Below are 23,663 nucleotides of genomic sequence, written 5' to 3' on the forward strand. Positions count from 1 at the left end.
GCTGTGATTTTTCTCTATAAATACCCCCAACACAGACATAAATTTGACTACAAAAACGGAAGAAAGAAGAAGGAAGGAAGCAGAAGAAAAGAAGGAAGGAAAAGAAGAAAAAAATTAGGTATTTTGGTTTTTTTTTAAAAATAGAATGTAGAGTTTTGTTAGTAATTTTATTATTTGAAAGTTATTTTGCCATGTTATTAATTTTGTTAATTTTTGAATGAAAAATTTTGCATTAAAATTTTTATGTATTTTGTTTACATTTTGAAACTGTTTTAAGAAATTTAAAATTCTTTTTTTACAGATCTAGTATTGAAAATGGAGAATCAGTTTTTTGTATGCGTTTATTTCAATGGAGAAATTTTAACAACAACTGTGGGATGTATATTTGAATGTCGCAAACAAGTAGCAATGAGATTTGATAGAAATATCTTGTTTGATGATATGAAGGAAAAAATTAGTGAAAAAATTTATAGACGTTGTGGGAGAAGGATATCAAAAGTTTTCTACAAGTTTCCAGTATCAACAGATCCAATAAAATTTACCGAGTAGGCGCCAATGAAGGATATCAAAAGTTTTCTACAAGTTCCATTTCGGTAAATTTTATTGGATCTGTTGATATTGGAAACTTGTAGAAAACTTTTGATATCCTTCTCCCACAACGTTTATAAATTTTTTCACTAATTTTTTCCTTCATATCATCAAACAAGATATTTCTATCAAATCTCATTGCTACTTGTTTGCGACATTCAAATATACATCCCACAGTTGTTGTTAAAATTTCTCCATCGAAATAAACGCATACAAAAAACTGATTCTCCATTTTCAATACTAGATCTATAAAAAAGAATTTCAAATTTATTAAAACTGTTTCAAAATGTAAACAAAATACATAAAAATTGCAAAATTACAATATTACAATATTCATACAAAAAAATTGCAATATTCATACAAAATTATAATATTACAACATTCATACAAAAAAATATAATATTCATACAAAATTACAAAATTACAATATTCATACAAAAAAATTGCAATATTCATACAAAACTATAATATTATTTCAATATTCATACAAAAAATTTATAATATTCATACAAAATTACAATATTCATACAAAAAATTACTAATCCAAAACTATAAATACAAATTTAATTATAAAATAATTACATACAACATTACAATATTCATAAAAAAATTATAATATTCATACAAAAAATTTAAAATATTCATACAAAATTCTAATCTAAACTATAAACACTAAATATAGATAATTTATAATTAATAATTAATAAAAAAATTCACAATATTTTCTAAAATATATCCTAAAAATTTCACAAACTATAAACCTTTTAAATTATAAACAAAATTATTTATTAAAAAAATACATTACCTTTTTTCTTTCTTTCTTCTTCTTCTCCTTCTCTTCTTCTCCTTTCTCTCTTTTTTTTTCTCTACCGTGTGGACTGATTTTGGGACCATTTGCTATTACTTATAACAAAAATAAAAGCTTATGAAGGGACAATTCACTAGCAGCAGCTGCAGCATGCGCGCGGGGGGGGGGGGGGGGGGGGGGCTGACACACCATTGGCGCCTCTCCATTAGGCTCCTTCATTGGCGCCTACTTGAGAGGCGCCACCCGACCCGACCCTTATTTTGACCCGTATTTTTTTCAAAAAAATATTAAAAAAATATAAATTATATTTTATTAAAATTTTATTATTATTATTATTTTATTCATTGGCGCCTACCAAATAGGCTCCAATGAAAAAGTAACCTATTTTGGTAAATTTTTTGCTGACATCCCATTTCAGTATTTTTTTTTCTATCCTATTTGGGTAAAAAAACCCCTCATTTGTTGATATTTTTGAAGGGGATGAGAACCCCCCATCAGTCTTATTTTCCCTTCTTTTCTAGCCACCACCAACAACCATTGCTACCATTTTTCTCTCCTTCATTTCCTCACTCATTTCTCCATTTTCTCTCCAAATTTCCACACCTCACCTTAAGACTTTGTTAAAATCGTCATGGAAACAACCTCCTAAGCCCAATTCCTCCCTCAATTTCTTCAAATTTCAATTTAGGATTCCATAGGTTTTGGTGTGAGAAAATGAAGCTAGAGAGAGGAAGCTTCACCAAGGTAAAAATAGTGTTTTCCTAACTCTCCTAACATGATATTTAAATTTAATGGTGATGAGAAAACTTGGAAATTTGTTGTTGATAATTTTTATATGTATTTTTTTGATGTATGGAAAAATGTTAATGATGAAAATAGGGTTTCCAAGCTTGATTGACGATGAATTAGAGCTTATGAAGGCTCGGATAAATGTTGTAGAGCTTCCGTTAAGGTAAGTATCCATGGATCCTCTTACTTTTTTTTATGTTATTTAAGTTATTAATATGAAAACAGTGCAATAACCATGAGATTTATTATATGAATATATATATATGAAATGTGTTATTATTGTGCGAATGTATTTAATATGTCAGTTGAATAACTTGGTTATCAACATTTTGTAATAAAATAATTTTAGACAGTAATAGTAGTTTGACTTTGAAAATTCACCAAAAAATTGTAGAAATTGAATTAGAAGTTGAGCCATATATGTGGTTTGAAATCTTATTAAGTCTAGTTTTTATTGGAACAAATGAAATTTGCATCCGAATTATTGGAATAAATTAGCAAACCAATTTAGCAGTTTCTTAACAATGAGGATTGAAAACCTGGAAGGCTATGATATCCATACTAGCTTATCAAATTGGTTTGCCAATTTGGATGCATTACAAGATTATGACCTAAGAATTTATACTAATGCAACAACAATCTCTAGGCAATTTGAAAAAGTCTAAATGCCAAAATTTTCTCTGAAATCGACCCTAATCACACCCAATGGGTTACCCTTACGACCTACTATGCCTAAACTATATTCCATGCATTCTGAAAGCATAACCATTGAAACAATTGGCTTTACCTAATTGATAGGATATACATCCCACGACCCGGATGTTAGACAAGACATCAGAGTCCAATACTTAGGCTTTAGTTATTTTATCATTCACTGACAGAAATTCACATATTACATGTGGAGCAACGCACAAGATGGTTGTGTTACAGATGCATTTTTCGGACAAACTTATGCGAGTTGTAGGGTGCGCAAAAGTGGAACGACAATAGATGATGTTTAAGGAAATTGGTATTTTTATGTTATTAGGAATCAATTTTATTATAATATTAGGAAAGTATAAATATTTTAATTATGAGTATTTCTTATTTTCTTAGAAGTCTTTCCTTAGTATAATTACTTTCTTAGCAAGCCTTTTAATTTCAATTAAACTTTGTAATCTCTATTTAAGAGAGATTTGGGGAAGTGAATAATACATAAGAGATTAAAACAATTTTTATGAAATTTAAGATTCTCTCAAACGAGTTTTAAGGTCTAGAATTTCCTTCGACGAGTTCCACTTGTTTAACATAGGTCATTCACGAGGAAAAGGTGAAAGAGCCCTAACAAGATAGACGGATTGCATGTGAATTGTTCGGTGACAAGATCCATCAGTTAGGGCAGTAAAAACTTGATTTCAGAGTTAGAAACAATAGCAGTTATTATAAGAGAGGAGTTAGAATCATTTAAAGCAAGAATAGAGTTGAAGATCGGTCAGTTCATGTTGCAGATAAGGGAATTAATTGTTTCCAATCCAAACTTTGATAGGGAAAAGGGGTTGACAGTAGTAACAACAATGCTGACAAAAACGGAAGTCGACTAGAGAAATAGGAAAATCGATTAGAGACAGCGAATGGATACGATGTGATTCCCCAATACACAAAGTTAGATTTTCCAACTTTCGATGGGACAGAAGACCCTCTAATTTGGTTGTACCAATGCGAGAACTTCTTTGCGAACTAGAGGACAGTTGAAATAGACAAAGTCTAGCTTCTTTTCACTTGATAGGAAGGGCACAGTCGTGGTATTATCAAATAGAGCAAGAATAAACTAATCTTTCACGGAAGGCATTCAAATTATATTGTACTCTACGGTTTGGACCACCGCTGCACGAAAATCTTTTGGAAATTAGCAAAGTTGAGTCAAATAGGATTCGATAGAATATTATCTTTGCTAATTTCAAGAACTGTGTGCCTAAGTAGATTTCATTAGACCAGACTAACAAATTAATTTGTTTATTATAAGGTTGTTAGATTCAAACCAAATAGATGTAGAGATGCAAAAACCTGAAAACTTAGTTCAAGCGACGAATTTGGCATGAACCTTTGAAATAAATATCAACTAACTCGAGCAACATGCCTACGAAGGACTTCTTGGCAAAATTAGGGACCCAATTCGAGAATAGTATCAACTACAACCACTAGAAAGGTTAACTCTGAAGGGCAGCGTCGCACTAGCAAAGGGGCCCGGTGACAGTAAAGCAAACCCACCAATTTCCAAAAGATTGAATCGCACAGAGATGGTTGAAATGTCAAAAGGTCATTGTTATAATTGTGATGAACCATATGGGATGGGACATCGTTGTAAAAGGCTATTTGGTTAGAAGTAGAAGATGAAGGCGACCCCAATCTGAATTCAGAATAAGACAAGAAACCAAAAATCTCGCTGCATGCGATCACTGAAACACAAGATCCTCAGACTATGCAATTACAAGCCATATTAAAATATCATCTCATTTTGGGATTAGTTGATTCCGGAAGTACTTATAACTTTACTAGTGTCATTGTGGCCAAATGCTTGGGGCTGCCAATCCAAGCTCAATCAGGGTTGAGTAGCAATGGCCAATGGAGAAAAGGTCATCAGTTCAAGAATTTTCCTAGAGGTAACATTTATAGTTGACAATAATTCTTTTGAGACTAATGTTTTTTTTATTCCTTTGGATGGTTTCGATGTTGTACTAGGAATAAAGTGGTTGCAGACTTTGGGGCCAGTAGTGTGGGATTTTGTGGCTTTCACTATGAAATTCTCATTGGGGGAGAAATAGTCACACTACATGTAACGACCTGATTTTTGTTGGTAACGAAAAAACCCGATTCAAGGTTGAATTCCTTAAATCAAGCTGTTAAATATTTCAAACTGAAAAACTAGCAAGTCAAATGTGAGATTAATAAATAGAACCAAATAATAATTAAATAAATTAAGTTGTTTTATCAATAGTACAGGGACTTGATTAAAAAACAAGGTTAATGGGAGAACTTGATTACAAGACATTAAAGGGCTTTAATACGTAATTATAATAAGGATTGGGGAGTACTTAAAACCATTTTAAATTTATGTTAATGTTAATTATTTATCATGTCATCATTTTCCACTAAAGTAACAACTAAACATGCTTAATTATTTATCTAATGGGTTAATTAAGTTAATGAAGTGTTGATTACTTATATATAATTAGCAGGAGAGAGTGTTAAAGGAACATTCTATCGTCTTCTCCATCACAGTACATGCATGAGAACGAAAGAAAATAGCTTTGAGTTTCTTCCATTGCCGTCCTTCAATTAAGAGAATAAACCAAAGACGACGTTGGACGTCAAAAGTGAAAGGAAAGGAAAATGTGAGTGTTGAATAGATATTGTGGTTTGTGCTTCTAAAATTCATTTTCAATAATCCATTTGTAGATCAACTAGTTGTTATAGACGAACATGAAATAAATGTCGAGGTAACCAGATCTTTCCCCAAAAACTATGAGATGATTTATTGATACTGTGATTGACCAATCAATTTATGAATGGTTGAATTGTGCTTTATAAATATATATATAAATAATGGAATTTCATACCATGTTAGTATGTGCTATATTGATAATAATGATGATCGTGCCTCGTTAAACGATATTAGACATAGTTCGGGTATAGTAGGCATGCTATAAGGTCACTGATATCAATCATGTATTAGCTCCAATTCCTAGAGGGTCATGAGCAACCCCAATTCCCAGAGGGTCATGGACATATATCATCATTCAGATTGAGTAGTCCCAATTCCCAAAGGATCGTGGACTTACTCATTATTATATAGATTCGAGTATCCATTCTAATATATGTCGTCGAGTAATAGAGGCCGAAAATAGTAAGTATTGAAAATGGCAGTGAATGACATGTTGAAATATTGAATATAATATGATATGATCTTATGAAATATTGAAATAAGTATTAAATGAGAAAATTTGGGGATTATGTGATTAATGATTTTGTGATGAGTGAAAAAAGAGTAAAGTAATGAAGTTAATATTATAATTGTGTATTTGATTCAATTTAATCTTATTGTATTGAATTTGAATTTTATTAACAATACTCAGTGTACAGTTATGTTTGTTTCTGTGCGCAAGTCTCAAATGAGAGTTGACATAGATTAAAAGTAGTCAAGCATCCAACTAAACAGCTTTGCTTGAAAATCAAACTGTCACCTATTTTGTATGTATATATGTGTTTTGGTTATATGACATGTACATAGGTTGTTTCGGGATTGTTGCTTAAGTTAATATTTTGGTATATTTAGTACTTGACCTATAAAGTTATAAAATTGAAATGTATCTTTTGATTAGTAGATAGCTATGCTAGTTTATACAAGTTTGATTATGTGAATTAGTTGGTTGAATATTGATGCATTGATCATGATGATGTTTGATTCTGTTTACATGTGTTGAATTGATGGTCTTACATTGATGTAAAGTTTAGGTATGTGTAAGGTACAAATTGGTATGGTTTGGATACTTGAAAATGTGCATTTATGGTCATTTTACCATTGAGTCTCAAGACTATTAGAACAAAATTTACCTTAATGTTTAACTAAATGCTTAGTGTCTTGAGACTTGTCACACTTAGTCTCGAGACAATTCCTTTTAAGTCTCGATACAATTGGCCTTTGTCTTGAGGCAAAGATAAATTGAAGCTAAGTTAGTTTTACCCTGTTTCATGTCTCGAGACTCAAACATCGAAAGTAAAATAAAAAATAGGGGAGATCGATCTCAAGACCAATTCTTGAGACATGAGGAACCTTGTCTTGAGACATGGATTCTAATGTCTCGAGACATACTATCGTCGAAGAAAAATTTCCAAACATATAAAGTGTCCCATCTCGAGACATGGAGATCATGTTTAAAGATATATAGTTAAAACTAGACAATTGCGTTTGGATTTGTGTTCTAACTCTCAAATTGATTTAATAATATAACTCCATAACTTGGTTAAAATTAAACTGATAGACATTATGAATGCATATGTGTGATTATGATGGAAAAATAAATTGATATGACTTGTAATTATACATTGAGTGTTATGTAATTAGTTAACTTGAGTTGTTTTTGCAACGTAATGTGACATCACTCATTCGGATCCGGTGAATGGATCGGGTATGGGGTGTTACACTACAAGATGATAAAAAAACACATGAAGTTCAGATCCATTTCGTAGAGAAGACCAAAAATTCAAATCAATAGTTGGATAAATTTTTGAAAGAATTCGATGACTTGTTCTAAAAGCCAACAGGACTACCATTTATCTGTAATTATGAGTATTAAATTTCTTTACCGGTTAGAGCCCAACCCATGATGAGTCAACCCTATAGGTATCCATACCTGCAAAAAGACAAGATAGAATGACAATGTGAACAGATGTTGAAACAAGGCATAATTTGACCTAGCAACTCTCCTTTCTTTTCCCTGGATTTATCAGTTCGAAAGCATGGCAAAACATGAAGGTTTTATGTTGATTATCATGAGCTCAATCCCAAAACAATAAAAGATAAATTTTCGCCACTAGTGGTAGATGAGTTACATGGGGCAAAATACTTCACCAAATTAGATCGTTGATCAGGTTATCATCAAATTCACATGGAACCCAATGGCTTTGAGAAAACAACATTTTGCACCCCTCATGGTCACTTTAAGTTCTTATTAATGCTATTCAAATTAACTAATGCCTCCATTGACATTTCAAGCCCTTATGAATGAGGTATTTCGTAAGCACTTACGTCACTTTGTTCTTGTCTTCTTTGATGATATTTTGATTTATATTCAAACATGGCCTGAACATTTATATTATATCCAACTTGTTTTTGAATTACAAAGAGCTCATCTTTGTTTAAAGAAATCTCAATGCTCTTCTGGGGAATTCCAAGTGGCATATCTAGGACATGTTTCTATGGAAGGTGTTTCAGTTGACACAAGCGAAGTTCAAACAATTGTTAACTGGCCTCAACAGCAATCCATGACTACTTTACAAGGTTTTCTCGAGCTAGCACGGTATTACCGCAAATTCATTTAGGAATATGGCACAATTGCGACACCTCTCACTCAGATTTTCAAACGAAATTCCTTTCAATGGGCCGGTGAAGCTTTGATTGCTTTCAACAACCTAAAAGGCTGTGGTTAATGTTGGGGCTGTCTTACAACAAAAAGGACATTCCATTGCCTTCTCGTAAGATAGCCAATAATAATATAAAATTACAGAGAGGGGGTTGATGATTTGACTAATATGGTGCAACATTGGCAGCTATACGTATGGGGGCGACACTTCTTGATTAGAACTGACCATTATAACATTCATTACTTGTTGGAACAAAGGCTAACAACATCACTGCAACAATATTGGATTTGTAATGTAATGACTCGATTTTCAGTGGCATCAAAAAATAGGATTTCGGAACCCTATTTTTGTAAATCAAACTTGTAATTATTAAATATTAATATTTATGAGGATGTTATAATAGTAAATTAAATTTTGGTTCGGTAATTTTACCGGATTAGTAGTTAATTAAGGTCCAGGGACTAAATTATAAAATTCTAATTGCTATAGAGTTTTAATTGTTCAAAGGTTTAAGGACTTAAATGGAAATTAACCAAAGGTCTAAATGATAAATAAACCATTTTTAAAAAGTGGTAGTGGATGGTAAGGTTAAAAAATTCTAAGCTTGTTTAACATTAAACTTAGGTAATTAATTAGTTAAACTAAACCTTAATACAAGTATAAATATTTGGATGGTGGAATGAAAAAGAAAATTTTTTCTCTTCTTCTTCATCAGATGGCCATCCACCATAAGTGAATGAAAGAATAAAGCTTCTAAGGGTTTCCAACTTTCTGCCATTATTTAGGTATTGTAATCAAGTCCCTTTCTTGTAATTTTTATAAATTTGAGGTCATGGGAGATTGATTTAGCTAGCCCACGTACCAATTTGTAAAACTTTTAAAGTTTTTGAAAGTTTTCATTGTTGATTTCTTGAAGAATTGGGCTTAAAATTGATAGATTTAAGCTTAGAATATGAAAATGACTAGATTGTAAAGTTAATTTATCTTATTGTTAACTTTATTACATTAGGGACCAAATTGAATAAATGTAAAATTGTTATGAGTTTATGTTAGAAATAGAAATTTTAAGCTTCCTAGTGAGAATATTTGAAATTGGATTTTAATCCGAGGCTAGGAATTGAAAGTTATAACTATTCCAAGTTTAGAGACTAAATTGAATAACGTGTAAAATTTTAGGGATATTAAAAAATCAAGTTATATGGGTTCATGCATATCATAGCATAAAATGGAGATATTTGGTATTGATTAATGTTTTAGATCAAGAATCAGATCTGAGTGGTGTCAATCAGGGAAAAGTTCAAATTATGAATTAGTCCCTAAAATATCCACTTTACGTATTTTGAACAAGTAAGTTCATATGAAACCTACCACTCTATTCTATTTTATGTATGAATTATACTTGAATTTAAACTTATATGTTAGAGTTGAGTAGAATTAGTGAATTTGACATACATCTCGAAATAGACTGAATTGTAAGTTCATGTAAATATCGACTACATGGAATTAATACAGGACGTAAATGTGATTATGATTGATTATATGACTCGAAAATGAGAAATGAAATTATATACAGGAATTGGTATTGACAATTATACGGAAATGATGCCCGAGTGAACTTGGTAAAATATTAGGATATGTATGGCATGTCATTAGGGTTATACGCACGATTAATCAAGGATTATACATGTTATTACGAGATCTAGCATGATTTTTATATTCTCAAGCTAATTGTATCGAAAGTTTAGCCCAGACGAGTAACCTCAATATTATGTTAGCTTGTGTGAGCAACTCTACTAAAATGTCAGCTTGTATGAGTAACCCGAATATACTGTTAACTTGTGTGAGCATTATATTCCCATGTATCTGAGTCCATTTTACTCTAGTTCCATCGGGGATATTCAATGGATTGGAAATGGAAACTTAATGATAAATTGAAAATGAAATGGTAATTATTGATGTTTGATATGTGGATGGTTACATGATTCTGTTAAAGTCTCGATATTACTTATGATTCGAAAATGTGACTAACACGTTTATTTGGAGATGTTGTTATATGCTTAATTAATTCATAATGTGCCAAATGATAGCTAAGTTTAATGCCAATTTGATTACTGAATTATGCCTCAAATGTTCAAGGTATGTTTAAATTTCATTTTTGAGCTTACTAAGCATTCCGAATGCTTATTCTGGTTGTTTTCCTTCCCTGAAGATTTTCCACCTTGTGGAACTGTCAAGCCAGATTAGCTAAGAAGCACACACACTATCTAAAGACGATAGTTATATGTTCATTTTAAGTCTAAACTATGTAGCATGTACATATGAGTCCTAGTATGCTTGTGGTTATTTTGAAATGGTGGCATTATGTGTTTGTTGTGAGGTTTAATGTTGGATGTATCCTTTGGTATATAAATTGATAGTACACATTTTGGTTAAGTAGTTAATGTATGAATGATGAATTTACCTTTAAATGGTTTGGTATGTTAAACTATCATTTAGGCTATTTGAATTGAATAGCTAAATAATGTTGTAGGAATGGTAAGGTTTATTATAAGTATGTTGTGTAATTTATTATATGTTTTGACTTTTCATGTCAATCTCTTGAATTGGTGAGTTTCAATTGGTAAGATGATTGTGTTGAATTGGAAATTGGAGGCATATTGATAGGAATAGATGAAATGGTAATGTATATAGCTAAATGTGAATAATTAGTTAATAAGGTATAGAATCGATGATTTATTAGTTTATACATGAGTTAGTTGTAAATTGATTTAGTCAATGGACCTTATTTTGCTGAAGATTTGATGAAAACATGTTTGGTATGATTTTGAATTACTTCTAGTAGGTACTAGATGTGCATTTTGGCAAAAACAAGACCAACACGCGACGAAAGGTCTTTGGCATCGCGATATCGATTAACGGTAAGTGATGTCGCAACGTGGGTATGCATATCATTGTGACGTGACTCACTATGATGATGTCGCTACGATGAGGAAGCTTGAGGTCATGACGTCAACTCAAAAGTTTTAAAAACTTTACACTTTGGTCCTACTTCATACTCAGGTTAGCAAAAGAACTTTTGTAAGCTCGTGTAAGACCTAGAAATTATTATGCATCATGTTGTGCATACTTTTTAATGTTGAATTCATGTTTAAATAGTCAGAAAGCATATGGTTGCCCGTAGTTGCTTCGACAACGATTGCAGCATCTGGTGACTCAAACCCGGCGATCAAGTCAGGCAAGGGGTGTTACAAATAAGTTACTTGATTTAGATTTTCGAGTAGAATATAAAATAAGAAGCCTTAACAAAGAAGTCGACGCATTATCCCATTACGAAAAGGTTAGGGAATATTGTACGCAGTCAGCCAACCACGAGTAGCACTCTTAGATACAATCATACAAGAAATCCAATACAACTCCACCTTACGAAAGTTACGTGAGCGCATTGAATGTGGAAAAGTGTGTGACTCATGCTCAATGCATGATGGGTTGGTTCTCTATAAAGACCAAGTCTATTTGTTACTAACTTCTCCATTGGTTTTTTCGATATTATCGGGTTTTCATGATGCGACACACGAAGGCATATAGAAAACTTTATAACAGGTGTGCAAGGACTTCTATTAGAAAACGATGAAACTAGCAATTATTGGTTATGTGATAGCTTGTTTGGTGTGTCAATATAATAAGGTCGAGCATTTGAGCCCAGTAGGTTTGTTACAACCATTACAAGTGCCGACTAAAATATGGGCTAATGTCTCCATAAAATTTATCAAGGGGTTGCCCATATCATGAGGTAAGACAATTTTATTGGTAGTAGTGGATTGATTCTCAAAATATGCACATTTCTTACCCATGACACATCCATACACAACAATGAGTGTGACAAACTTATATTTTTCGCAAATTGAGTGATTACATAGGATATCAGAATCAATTGTATGCAATTGAAATGTGGTGTTTACCAGTAAGTTATGGAAATAGCTTTTCCAAATGCAAGGGACCAACTTAGCCTTTTTTTCAGCTTATCTTCCTCAAACTAATGGTCAAACTAAGGTTATTAATCAAACCATTGAGATGTATTTGAAGTGTTTGGCGAGGGATTAACCAAAGCGATGGTGGATTGGATTTCATGGGCCAAGTACTGTTATAACACTCCATTTCATATGTCATTAGGTATTTCATATTTCAAGGTAGTTTATGGTCATGAGTCGCCTCGCTTATTGTCTTATGAAATTGGTACCTCGAAAGTTAATGTCGTTAACCAAGCTTTATTTGACTGTGATAAGGCCTTGTAGGTAATTCTATCGCGCCTTCAACAATCACAACATCATATGAAGACTTACTATGATAAATGACATCGTGATGTTGATTATGTTCCTGGTTCTTAGGTAGGGTTACATTTGCACCCACATCGAAAAAATCAATTCCAGGTAAACATCGACACAAGCTTGCTTCTAAGTTTTATGGGCCATTTCGAGTACTAAGCAAGATCAAGATAGTTGCTTATCACTTGGATTTGCCAACCTATTCTAAAATTCATGATGTATTTCATGTCTCCTTACTCAAACCTTTTCATGGAGAATCACCAACAACCATGGCTAACTTACCTTCTGCATTGGATGGAGAAGTTCTTCCAACTCTTGCCACAATTCTTCGTGCTCGACTCAATCGTGGCAAATGGGAGGTATTAGTGCAATGGACTGGTCTAGCAGACACTGGTGCAACTTGGGAGGATGTGCAAGAATTCTACAACTCTTATCCAACTATCGAGCTTGAAGAAAAACTCTTTTTTTTTCACGGAAGGGGTAATGTTATGGATATATTTGTCGAGCAAACCTATGTGCGTCATAGGGTGTACAAAAGTGGAACGACAACAAATGATGTTAAGGGAAGTATTTTTCTGCTAGTAGGAATCAATTTTATTATTATTTTATAGTATTAAACATTTTAAGGTAAACTACACTCATGGTCACTCTAAAATAAGGTGTGTCCTATTTTGGTCACTCTAATTTTTTTCTCAATTTAGTCACTTTAAATAAGATAATTTTGCGAATTAGTCACTACTATTAAAATTTCGATGTTCTTTTAACGGATCGTTGATGTGGCACATTAGCACATTGAGTGACTGGCATGTGGCACTTTTTGTTGACTTTTGACTAAAATTAGGGACCTCACTATAATTAGTCCAAAACTTTTTCCATCTAAACTTTATAGAGAGGTCCCTAAACTTTAGTCAAAAGTCAACAAAAAATGTCACATGTCAATCACTCGATGGGCTAATGTGCCACATCTGCAATCCATTGAAAGAAAACGAAAATTTTAACAACAGTGACCAATTCAACAATTATCTTATTTCGAGTGACTAAATTGAGAAAAAATTTGAAGTGGCCAAAATAGGATAGACCCTATTTTAAAGTGACCATGAGTGTAGTTTACCCAAAATTTTAATTATAAGTATTTCTTATTTTCTTAAAAGTCCTTCCTTAGTATAATTATTTCTTATGAGGTCTTTTAATCTCAATTGAACTTTGTAAGCTCTATTTAAGAGAGATTTGGGGATTTGAATAATACAAATGAGATTAAACCAATTTTAACGAGATTTAAGATTCTCTCTAACAAGTCTTAAGATCTGAAATTCCCTTTAACCAGTTTCACTTGTTCAACATAAGTATTTTGAGATGAAGAGGTAAGAGTCAAGGAAAGAGCCCTAAGAAGACATACAGGTTGCTTGTGAATCGTCTAGTGACAAGATCCATCAATCAGGACTATAACACGATGGGAATCATATAATAATCTGGCATACATTAGCTGGCGATACAAAGCTACATTTTCAACTTCTCCCCTTGTTCATGCAATCCTTTTACGATTGTCAAGCTTGGCTCGGTGTGGCTGCATTTGCTAAAGCATGGATAAGAAATGGAAGGCTATCTTATAAAACAGAGTGACAGTAAGTTGGAAGCTTGAGCCTATGTTAACAGACATTCGGCAACTACTACAACTACTTATCTAATGTATTCACAATCGACCATCGTTACAATGCCAAGTCTATCAAATGGCACATCAAGCGACCGTCCATAAAATATCGTTTAGTTGGCCCTAACTTTGCTAGCTAAAAGGCCACCAAAAACTTGGTATGAATGAAAAATCCCACCGCCGGCGATGGTTTATTTGGATTGATAAATTTATTTTTCTTATTGGATTTTGTAGGTCATTGATGATTTTTTAGAGAAGGCCAGTCCAGGAAGTACTGGACAACTTAGGAGCCAGCAAAATAAGAGTAATTCTACCTCCTTTGATCCATCAAGTAGGATTATTTTAGCATAAGGATGGTTGCAAGAAGAGTCTGTATGACCAGCCATAATAATAATAATAATAATAATAATAATAATAATAATAAAGGATTTATTGGTTTTAAGCATTTGATTTTCAAGTAATATTTACATTTATACTCTTTTTTAATTGGCTAGAATAAATCACCCGAATGTTTAAAGAGTTTTCATTCGTTAAGAGCTATTTTATTCATATTCTTGTACTTTGGCCCAAAAAAACCTAAGTCACCCACCTTAATCATGGAATAAGAAATTGTCTTTTAACTTTACGTGATGAGTGAGATTCTCCTTTCATAGGGGTTTGAGTTTGATTGTTGACGTTTAGATACAAGTTATCATAGAGTTTCATAGGCACAATCTATCCTTCTCTATTTACTTTATTTCTTAATTTTCATATTTGAAAGCAAAACATCCTTCAAAATAAAGAATTCCAATCCACACGCCCTTCCGACCAAGATCGAATTCAACATCATAAACCCAATCTTCTTTTTTATCCTTTACATTTAATTCTCATGTCTAATTTCTTCTTTGTTTAGTTACTAGATCTTAGATTTCACATCAAACTTTTCTTTAAAAAAAGAACCTCCTATTGTTTTGTTTTTTAAATATTTGACTTGTAAGAGAAATTTGTTGTCCACCAACTAGTATCACGGGGCTAGACTGCACGGCCCGTGACACTAGTGGCTGCCTGGCTGGTTCACTAATGACTCCAATTAATTGAAATTTATCTAGACATGAATAAAAATTTAAAGACAAATTTGGGTTGCAAGAAAGATTCAGTTTACAAAGGCATCTCAGCACCTAACAGCTTGGAAAATAACAAGCCAAATTATCTCAAACATGTAAAAGGATTTCATAAATGACTGCCCTAATACCACTTGCTAAGATCACTGTTATTAGTGGGCCAAAAATCCACATAATTTATAGTCAAACACTTTAACGAATGCATTCACTCTCAGTCAAATCACTCACTCCCTCCATGAAACTCTTTCAAGTAATCATCAAATTACATATACAGGATATTTCTTGATATATGTGCACTATAATAAGCAACATGATCTTTTTGTTCCCAAATTGATCTACCTATGTATATCATAATTAATAAAAAGATTTTTTTTATATTTAAATATTGTTCAAAATAAATTTTTGGTATTTTACCTCTAGATCAATTTAGTGAAGAGCAGGGATGCTAAGAGAGCCTGTGTTGAGCACTCTTGGCAAAATCTGCAACATGCAAGAATTTAAAAGATATGAACATGATAAAGTACATGTGCAAATATCAAAGCAAAAAACTACGCAAAAGTTAAAATCTTCAAAAACAGTACCTCTCCTAATCGAGCATTTACTTTCAAGGATACAAACTCATCAGCTCGGGTCTTACCGATATTCACAATTGCAGTGGAGGCACCTGCCTCATGAGCAGCCCTGTCAAACTCAAATACCATTAGCTGCAGACCAAATCCTCTTCTAGAAACAAGTAATAGATATATGTAATGTCCTTGGAACTTGAAATACTTAAAATAGGGGAAAGTTACTACATCAGAATCCTGAAACTAAAAGTAACGAACTTTAGGACTGCTTGTTGCAAGCAAACTTTGAATACATGACATCCACAACTTATTATTAAATAAATCATGTTCAGATAAATAGAATAGTGAACCAAATATTTCTGGCGAACACCACTGATCAACCAAATTATATACCTGACTAGTTGGAAAGCAGACATGGTCATCACAGATGATCCTAATACAAGGAAAGCATCACATTCTCTTGCAACTTCCTTGGCTTTATCAGCTCTTTCCTTGGGCACATTGTCACCAAAGAAGACAACCTTGATGTTTAAATACACAACAAAAACATTAAAAAAAGTGTTTGTATTTCACTTAAATTTTAATTGTACAACTACTTGACCCAAATCAGTCTCAAACTAAATGGGCCCATTGCACAACAAAATCAATTGTCATTTTCTTTCAAATGTACAATTACAAAATGTCAAACTAACAGCAAGATCACTGGGGCAAACTATCAATATGAACAAAATAAGAAATGGGAAATTAATAAGAACGCCTCCTCCAACAATTACAACACATATTCAAACATGGATGTGGGGATATAACCCTCAAAAAGCCCTCCAAATACATGGAAAAACTTCAAATATTTAAAACATATCTGCACACTTAGACACTAGTCCAAGTAACATAGTTGTTCATCTTAATAGTTTTAAAGCGCACACGCACATACTAATAATAAAACCTACAACTGATAAGATATCAAAAGTTAAGTGAAAACTAACACCAACATAGTCGAGAAAATTACTAAAAATAACACTAAGAAATTATAATGATTATAGAATATGGAAATTAATGTCTCTCAATGTTTATCTAAAAAAATATTTTTTAAAAATTTACAAAATTTATATATTTTTATATTAAAAAACTGCATATTTCTCATAAAAAATAACTACTTTGTTAAAAATAAAACCTGTTAAAAGAAATTTATGCCTACCAGATTCCTTGATATTTGTGCCACAGACATGCCTCAGAGCATCATTATTGTGAATACCTCAGACTATCATTTGAGTTGAGAGCATATGTTCAACCTCTATATGCTTAAAATCAAATTCTTAATATTCATTATGTTCTCCATCACCACTACCATAAGCTATTGAAAAAAAAGATGTTCAGGGAATAGGAAATATAACATCTAAAACACTCTAGATTCTGATTATTCATAAAACAATGAAGTATATATCAGGTTTCATAAAAGCAAAGTATCTTACATCAGGTTTCAGGACCCCATTGCATTTATGGCAAGTGGGAATGTGGAAATCCTCCTCCCAAAATTTCTCATCGATCTCAATGTCACCATCAGGTCTTTGCTTCATGCCAAAGCTCTTATCTGATCCAGCATTACCATAGTCCAAGCTTTCTATTGCTGCTGCCCACTGCAATAGGAAGGATTCATTGCCTATTCCAGTAATGAAAGCAAATGTCTTTGCGCACAGAGGTACAATAAAAGGGGTGAAGAATTTTATGGGAAGTAATATTCTATTTATCAGTAAAAAATAATTAAAACATAAAATGGACAGTGGTCCTGAATTTTACCACAAAGTTTCATTTGATCCATAAACTTTAAATTGGTTTATTTTAATTCCAAACCTCTTTAAATCACTATAATTTAGTCCTTTAGATTATTTGGTTAAAAATGGATCAAAGGTGCTGACATAGACAACCACCTCACTGGAACTGTTATTTCTGTTTTTTTAACAGTGCCATTGGCAGATAACACACAATGGGAACAATTTAAAGAGATCTATTGTATAAATGAAACAATTGAAAGGTTAGGGACAAGAAGTGAAAGAGTAACTTGCAGATCACTAACCTTTGGATTAAGGGCCTTCACTTCATCTTGAAATAAATTTCGACAAAAGGAAAAACCACAATCTAAGCAAATCACACTATAAACAGTCCCATGCAATTCAAGTGGGTTGCTCCCAGCACGATGATGCAGCCTGAAACATAATCTTGATAAATTAGTGCCATCAACATCACTTATGAAAATGAGATGAAAGAAAAACAGTTTGTTACCTGTCAACATTCTGTGTTATCATAAAATTTATTCGGCCAGCTTGCTCTAGAGATGCTAAAGCAACATGTGCAGCACCAGGTTGTGCTGCAGTAAACCGCCTCCATCCAGCATAGCTCCTGGCCCAATACCGCCTGCGGGCACGACTTGAACGTACAAACTCCTGGTGAAAGAAAATTACAAATAGTTAGAAGTTGAAAATACAGACATTGATTATAGAAAACCACTTATGGAAAACCAATTAATAGTGAGTCATGCCAGAAATTTGGTTAATAGCACTTCGGTATTTGACATGACCAGAGAAAAATGTCAGGAAACTAGGGAGGTTTTCAAAACAAAATAAGACATTTGATGTTTCAAGAAATTGATCTTGTATTCCTACTACTTTGAATAAATGAAATTCAATCATTCAAAGAAAAGTTGGGAAGGTAGGCGAAGTTTACTATCCAGTACAGAAGACAAGTAATTTTGATGATAAGGAATGACGATTACATCCTAAGACAAAAGTACCAGAAGGGGACTGGCCAAGAGTCTCAAGGCACCTATGACGCTATTGACTGCAAAAGTTTTTCACTAAGGAAATGATGAGGTCAGCAGCTAACAAGATAATGCAAATTCACAACTGTGTTTCACTACAACTCTAGAGAAGCAACTTTCCTAACCTTCAAAAGTGAATGATCTGAAACTTCTGGAAACACTTCTTTTGTTTATCACTCCACAGAAACATACAAAAATGTTCTAGAACAGAAATCTGCTTTACAATGACTAGCTTTGTACCAGCTTTCCTCTCTTTCCAATTGTCTCTTTGACATTAAAATAGAGAAGCGCAAAAGGTACTGACACCAACAAAAGAGAACCTTCCCAGAAGAAAGAAGTCAAGGAATTATATCAAGCTATGCTATTTTTCTCATCATGTACTCATGCTCTAGACAGCCACTCTTGTTTATCTTTCTTTAATACCTCTTTTGTCCTTCGGTAAAATACTCAATTGTGAAGGAAATAGTAAGTGACATTGTAAAGTAATGAAATCATTTATAAGCAGAAAGACAACAGGTTACTTGTAAACAAACAATGTACCAAACTTCTTCAACACATTAGCCGATTAGCATATTAACTGACCGCTAATGTGTATTTGTTCAGTACTCACAGGGCATGCCAGCACACATCACCTGATGGGTTATTGGCTTGAAACCAGAACTATAAGCTCCATTTGGGCTGCCAAAGAAAACAAACTTGTTATTGAGAAGAAATGGGAACATATGAAACCTTGACATTTGAAAAAGAAGAAAATAGGGAAGTCAGAACTACAGGGAATTTTTGGTGTGAATGACCTGAACCATGTACAATTTAGAGGCTGGCAGGCTGGTGACACAACCAAATGGGTAACAAAATGTAAAGGTATGTACAAAAAATTACCAAGGATACCAATGCAAACAACTAAATGAGGAGGTATTCACAAGAGTTACTAGCTATTATTTTGAAAGGGGATTTTTAGTTTGTCAAACATTTTTAAGCATGGGTATTTTAGAGAGCTTGTCTTTCTGTTACTCTATTAAACCCTGGCTTGACTTGGTTACATTTATTATGTTTATGAGAAGAAACCAGAAAGAAGTCATAGTAGCAAAGAACAGTTGATTGAAAACCTTAACATCGCAAACCCACATTTAGAAAATGCTATGGTTCAAAAGCTGGCAAAGAAGTTGCCTCACTGTTTGCTAGAGTTTCTTCTTTCCTCAATTAGTTCAGCAAAAGAATCATCTTATCCTCTTTTTTTTAAAATTTCTCTTGCTATATCAGCATTTAAAATTCTTAACAATTACCAAATATCAAGATCCTGAGAAAAAAAGTTAAGAGACAATGACCAGTCAACAGGAATGTCACCTTGAGGAAGAGGATTTGCACAAACGAAGAACAGCTTAAGAATAAATACTTAATGATCTACAACTCTTACTTGCTTTTTGTGCCTACACTTAATTTTTTTTTTTTAAAATACTAATTTAGTCTGTTATAAATATAAAATATATTTAATTATATAAATTATGGAAGGCTGGAACCTAAGGCAAAGTTGCCTGATGCTAGATTTCTTCAAATACTGCTATTGCAAGAAGAAAAAGGTTCAATAACATTATCAGTCCGATTGAAAACAAAGCAAATAAGAGATAGAACCTTCTATAATCAGGAATTCCACATTCAGTGCTAATTCCCGCTCCAGTCAATACCACAAGCTTGGTGCTGCAAAATACAAATAGCAGTCAAATATTTAACCCATTCAAATAAATTTACATCGTTTATTGTGTGACTACAAAAGGAACAGTATGCAAAACCAAGGACAAGAATAACCTTTGGTCAATGAGTTGATACAAATGGTTTACATCTTCCGCACTCGGAGGATCTGCTTGGGGAACCACCTTCTTGTCTTTCAAAAATTTTGAAGGTGGTTGTGTCTCTCTAACTGGCACCCCTGGGACTGATATCCGACACAATGTCTGTAAAAATTTGATAGAGCCTTGAGAGAATTTTATCCTTCTTCTTGAGCTAAACAATTGCCTAAACTTGTGACCTGAAACGATGCAGTTGCAAGAACATGGTAACAACTACGCAGGCCACACTTGCAGAATGATCAAAGCAACATGTTATGTGATGTATAAGGCTAAAAGAAAACCTGCCTGTCAAAAGACTTCGAAGCACCTCTGGTCTACTTGTAGAAGGCTGCATAATGAACATAGACACTTTAAGCTTAAAAGCTCCTATCAGAAATAGAAAACAACCACAATAGCAGAGGACCGCTTCAAATCAAGTTCAAAAGTGCAGGTTTGTATGCTGAAAATGGTCACTTGGTGAAAAATGAAGAGTAAAAGTTAATATGAATTCAACACCTAGCTTTAGTAATCTAACGACATAGAAAATGTTCTTGGTGGTGGGGGGGGGGGAGAAGTAAAAAAGCATGGTGTTTTGACATCAAGCTCGTCTCCTATCACCGTTATTAAGGATGCCTCGATCTCACCACTGTTCACACTCAATTTACCTTTTTGTTACTTTCTCATTCCCATCCTAGCTTATTGGATGGTTATTGCCGTAATCATAAGGCTACTAGCTAAGCTCCAGCTATACAGAATTTTGAATCAACAATAAATTATGCCCATACGCTAATCTTCTGACGTAAATTGCTTCTATAACACAGGACAGATAAATTGACTGAAGTTGAAAATCTATAATATAAATTTACATGAAATGTGGCTAGTAATTAGCTTTCAATTGAGTTTACAAGTTTGATTAAAGTAAGAGAATTGAAAATGTATAAATCCTGATTCAACAAAAAAGTTACAGTAGATGGGAAAAAAAGGTTAAATTCTTCGCTTAGGAAAATAAAAATAGAGAATCGAAGTTGCAAGAAAGTGCAGCATAAGATTTCGAAGTATGAGCAAGTACAGGAAGAAATAAGGAAGCTTACAGAGATAAAGGGAGGAGAAAGCCATGGGAAACGCAAACACATACGCGAGAACATGATGATATTGGCCTTGGTGCTCGAAATCTAGCTGATTTGAATTTATTTTCCTTTCTTTACATTTATAAACAAGGTAGAAAAATTGCGATATGGAACAACGGTAGTTGGTATTGTCGTCTTTAAATATTTTATGTTTCATTTTTGCAGCGAAATTGTTCATTCCAAATTTATCCACGTTTCCGCCTTCTCCTTTCTTCTTTCTCATCTCTCCCCCCTTGTGTTTTATTTACACGTGTCTCTATATTTTAATTTTAAATAAATTAAAATATGCTATTAATCTTTATATTTTGATAAAATTGAAAACTTAGTCCTTGTACTTAAAAGGTTAAAAATTAAGTCATTCTACTTTTATAATTTTAAAATCTCAATCCAATCATTAACATTGTTAGTATTTTTTGTTAATTTATCAATTTGGCATATTAGTCCTAGCCCTCATATAACGTGACATATTATTGACAGAAAATAAATATATTAAGTTGACAAATTCTGATGAAAACTAGCAACAAAGATAATGATTGGACTAAGATTTTCAAATTAAAAAAAGTAAGAGGATTGAATTTTGTAACTTTTAAAATATATGGACTAAATCTCAAATTTTGGAAAAGTACAGGGACTAATAGGATATTTTAACCTAAAATTTATGTTAAGTTGTATGAATTTAGAATTTTAATAAAATAAATATAATCTAAAATATTTAATATTAAATTAAAATTAATATGGGCAAGCCTAAAACAAGTTTAATTAGTCATTTACAAATATAGGAGAGCTTGGATAAAATCTACAAATATAAGAGAGATGGGATAAAACTCCATGCTCATATTTCAAGCTAAGTTGACTTAGGCAAACAGAAAATGTATTAATATCACACATGGGCCCAACCAAACCCGACCTAACTCATGAACATCTTTAATCTAACATATTCACGAAACAAGCTACTTACCAAGCCTAAAGGTCTACCCAAAATTTGAGAGGATTTAAATAAAAATATTATGGTTGAAAAATAGGTTTGAAAAAAAAATAGACCTATTTAAAATATAGCTCTCGTACAAGCTTAAACATTCAAGACTTAAGTTGGACCCGACCCAGCCTGTTTTTTAAGTTTGTAACATATTATATTATGTTATTATATATTATGTAATTTATAAAACATAAAAATTAAATCTTTAGTAATATATAATACTATAATGTAAATATTAAAAAATGATAGGTTAACTATATAAAATTTAATAAATGAAAGTGTAAAAAATTATTAAGTATTAAATTAAAATAATATAATTTTTATTAAAAATGATGTAAATGAATTTAAATTAAATTTAAATTAACTATTTATAAATATAAATAAATTGAAAATTTTTTAAATAAATATTTTAAACTAAATTAATTTTAAGTAAATATAAAATATATTAAAGTACTATCATAAATTATTTTTTATTATAATTTGTATCATTTATTACTCTTTTATAAGAAAGAAAGGACTTAGATTGTTCAATTATGGAGCTTAAGTGAATCAAAACTTGTCATTACATTGCTAACTTGATTAACTCTGTAATTATTATTAATATAATTGGGTTTTTTACCTAATTAGGATAGAAAAAAAAATTTACTGAAATAGTATGTCAGAAAAAAAATTTATCAAAATAGGTTACATTTTCATTGGAGCCTATTAGATAGGCGCCAATGAATAAAATAATAATAAAAAAATTTTATTAAAATATAATTTTATATTTTTTAATATTTTTTTAAAAAAATACATGTCAAAATACGGTCGGGTCGGGTCGGGTCGGGTGGCGCCTATCGAGTAGGCGCCAATGAAGGAGCCTGGTAGCCAGGCTCCAATGGCTCTGCCCCCCCCCCCCCATGGTCTGCTGCTGCTGCCATGCCATTGAAATGTCCCTTCAAAACAATTTTATTTTTGCTATAAGTAATAGCAAATGAACCAAGC

The 23,663-nt window shown here is 32.4% G+C and overlaps 1 protein-coding gene and 1 long non-coding RNA gene across 5 annotated transcripts; one reads left to right on the forward strand and one right to left on the reverse strand.

Moving 5' to 3' along the window:
* The first annotated feature begins 1,847 nt into the window (after positions 1–1,847).
* Positions 1,848–13,208, forward strand: LOC107959754 (uncharacterized). 2 transcript variants are annotated; one of them, XR_005912371.1, is made up of 4 exons: positions 1,848–2,140; positions 2,276–2,348; positions 11,145–11,365; positions 11,462–13,208. It is a non-coding gene; the product is annotated as an uncharacterized lncRNA (long non-coding RNA). The 2 variants fall into 2 exon arrangements; XR_005912372.1 differs by having other exon boundaries at positions 11,148–11,365; positions 12,598–13,208.
* LOC107959753 (NAD-dependent protein deacylase SRT2) lies at positions 7,341–21,918 on the reverse strand. Of its 3 annotated transcripts, none has more exons than XM_041091770.1 (12): positions 21,668–21,872; positions 20,883–20,925; positions 20,557–20,776; positions 20,383–20,448; positions 19,386–19,431; positions 18,219–18,379; positions 18,013–18,142; positions 17,411–17,575; positions 16,335–16,462; positions 15,957–16,056; positions 15,790–15,855; positions 7,341–7,575 (listed from the first exon to the last, which is right to left on the reverse strand). In XM_041091770.1, the coding sequence occupies exons 1-11, from the start codon at positions 21,719–21,721 to the stop codon at positions 15,802–15,804; spliced, it is 1,167 nt and encodes a 388-aa protein (XP_040947704.1). In that variant the 5' UTR covers positions 21,722–21,872; the 3' UTR covers positions 7,341–7,575; positions 15,790–15,801. The 3 variants fall into 3 exon arrangements, with proteins under 3 accessions (XP_040947704.1, XP_040947703.1, XP_016751379.2); XM_041091769.1 differs by lacking the exon at positions 7,341–7,575 and adding an exon at positions 13,916–14,191; XM_016895890.2 differs by lacking the exon at positions 7,341–7,575 and having other exon boundaries at positions 15,461–15,855; positions 21,668–21,918.
* Between the last annotated feature and the right edge of the window lie 1,745 nt (positions 21,919–23,663).

Source organism: Gossypium hirsutum, chromosome D04 (assembly GCF_007990345.1).
Source record: "Gossypium hirsutum isolate 1008001.06 chromosome D04, Gossypium_hirsutum_v2.1, whole genome shotgun sequence".
Lineage (NCBI taxonomy): Eukaryota > Viridiplantae > Streptophyta > Magnoliopsida > Malvales > Malvaceae > Gossypium > Gossypium hirsutum.

Excerpts from the sequence above, each read along its gene's own strand:
- LOC107959753 (XM_041091770.1), bottom strand. The coding sequence starts at position 21,721 with ATGTTCTCGCGTATGTGTTTGCGTTTCCCATGGCTTTCTCCTCCCTTT. Across the intron at positions 20,926-21,667 it reads TTTCTCCTCCCTTTATCTCT|CCTTCTACAAGTAGACCAGA; the intron begins GTAAGCTTCCTT and ends TTCATTATGCAG. Across the intron at positions 18,380-19,385 it reads TCAAGCCAATAACCCATCAG|GAGTTTGTACGTTCAAGTCG; the intron begins GTGATGTGTGCT and ends TTCTTTCACCAG.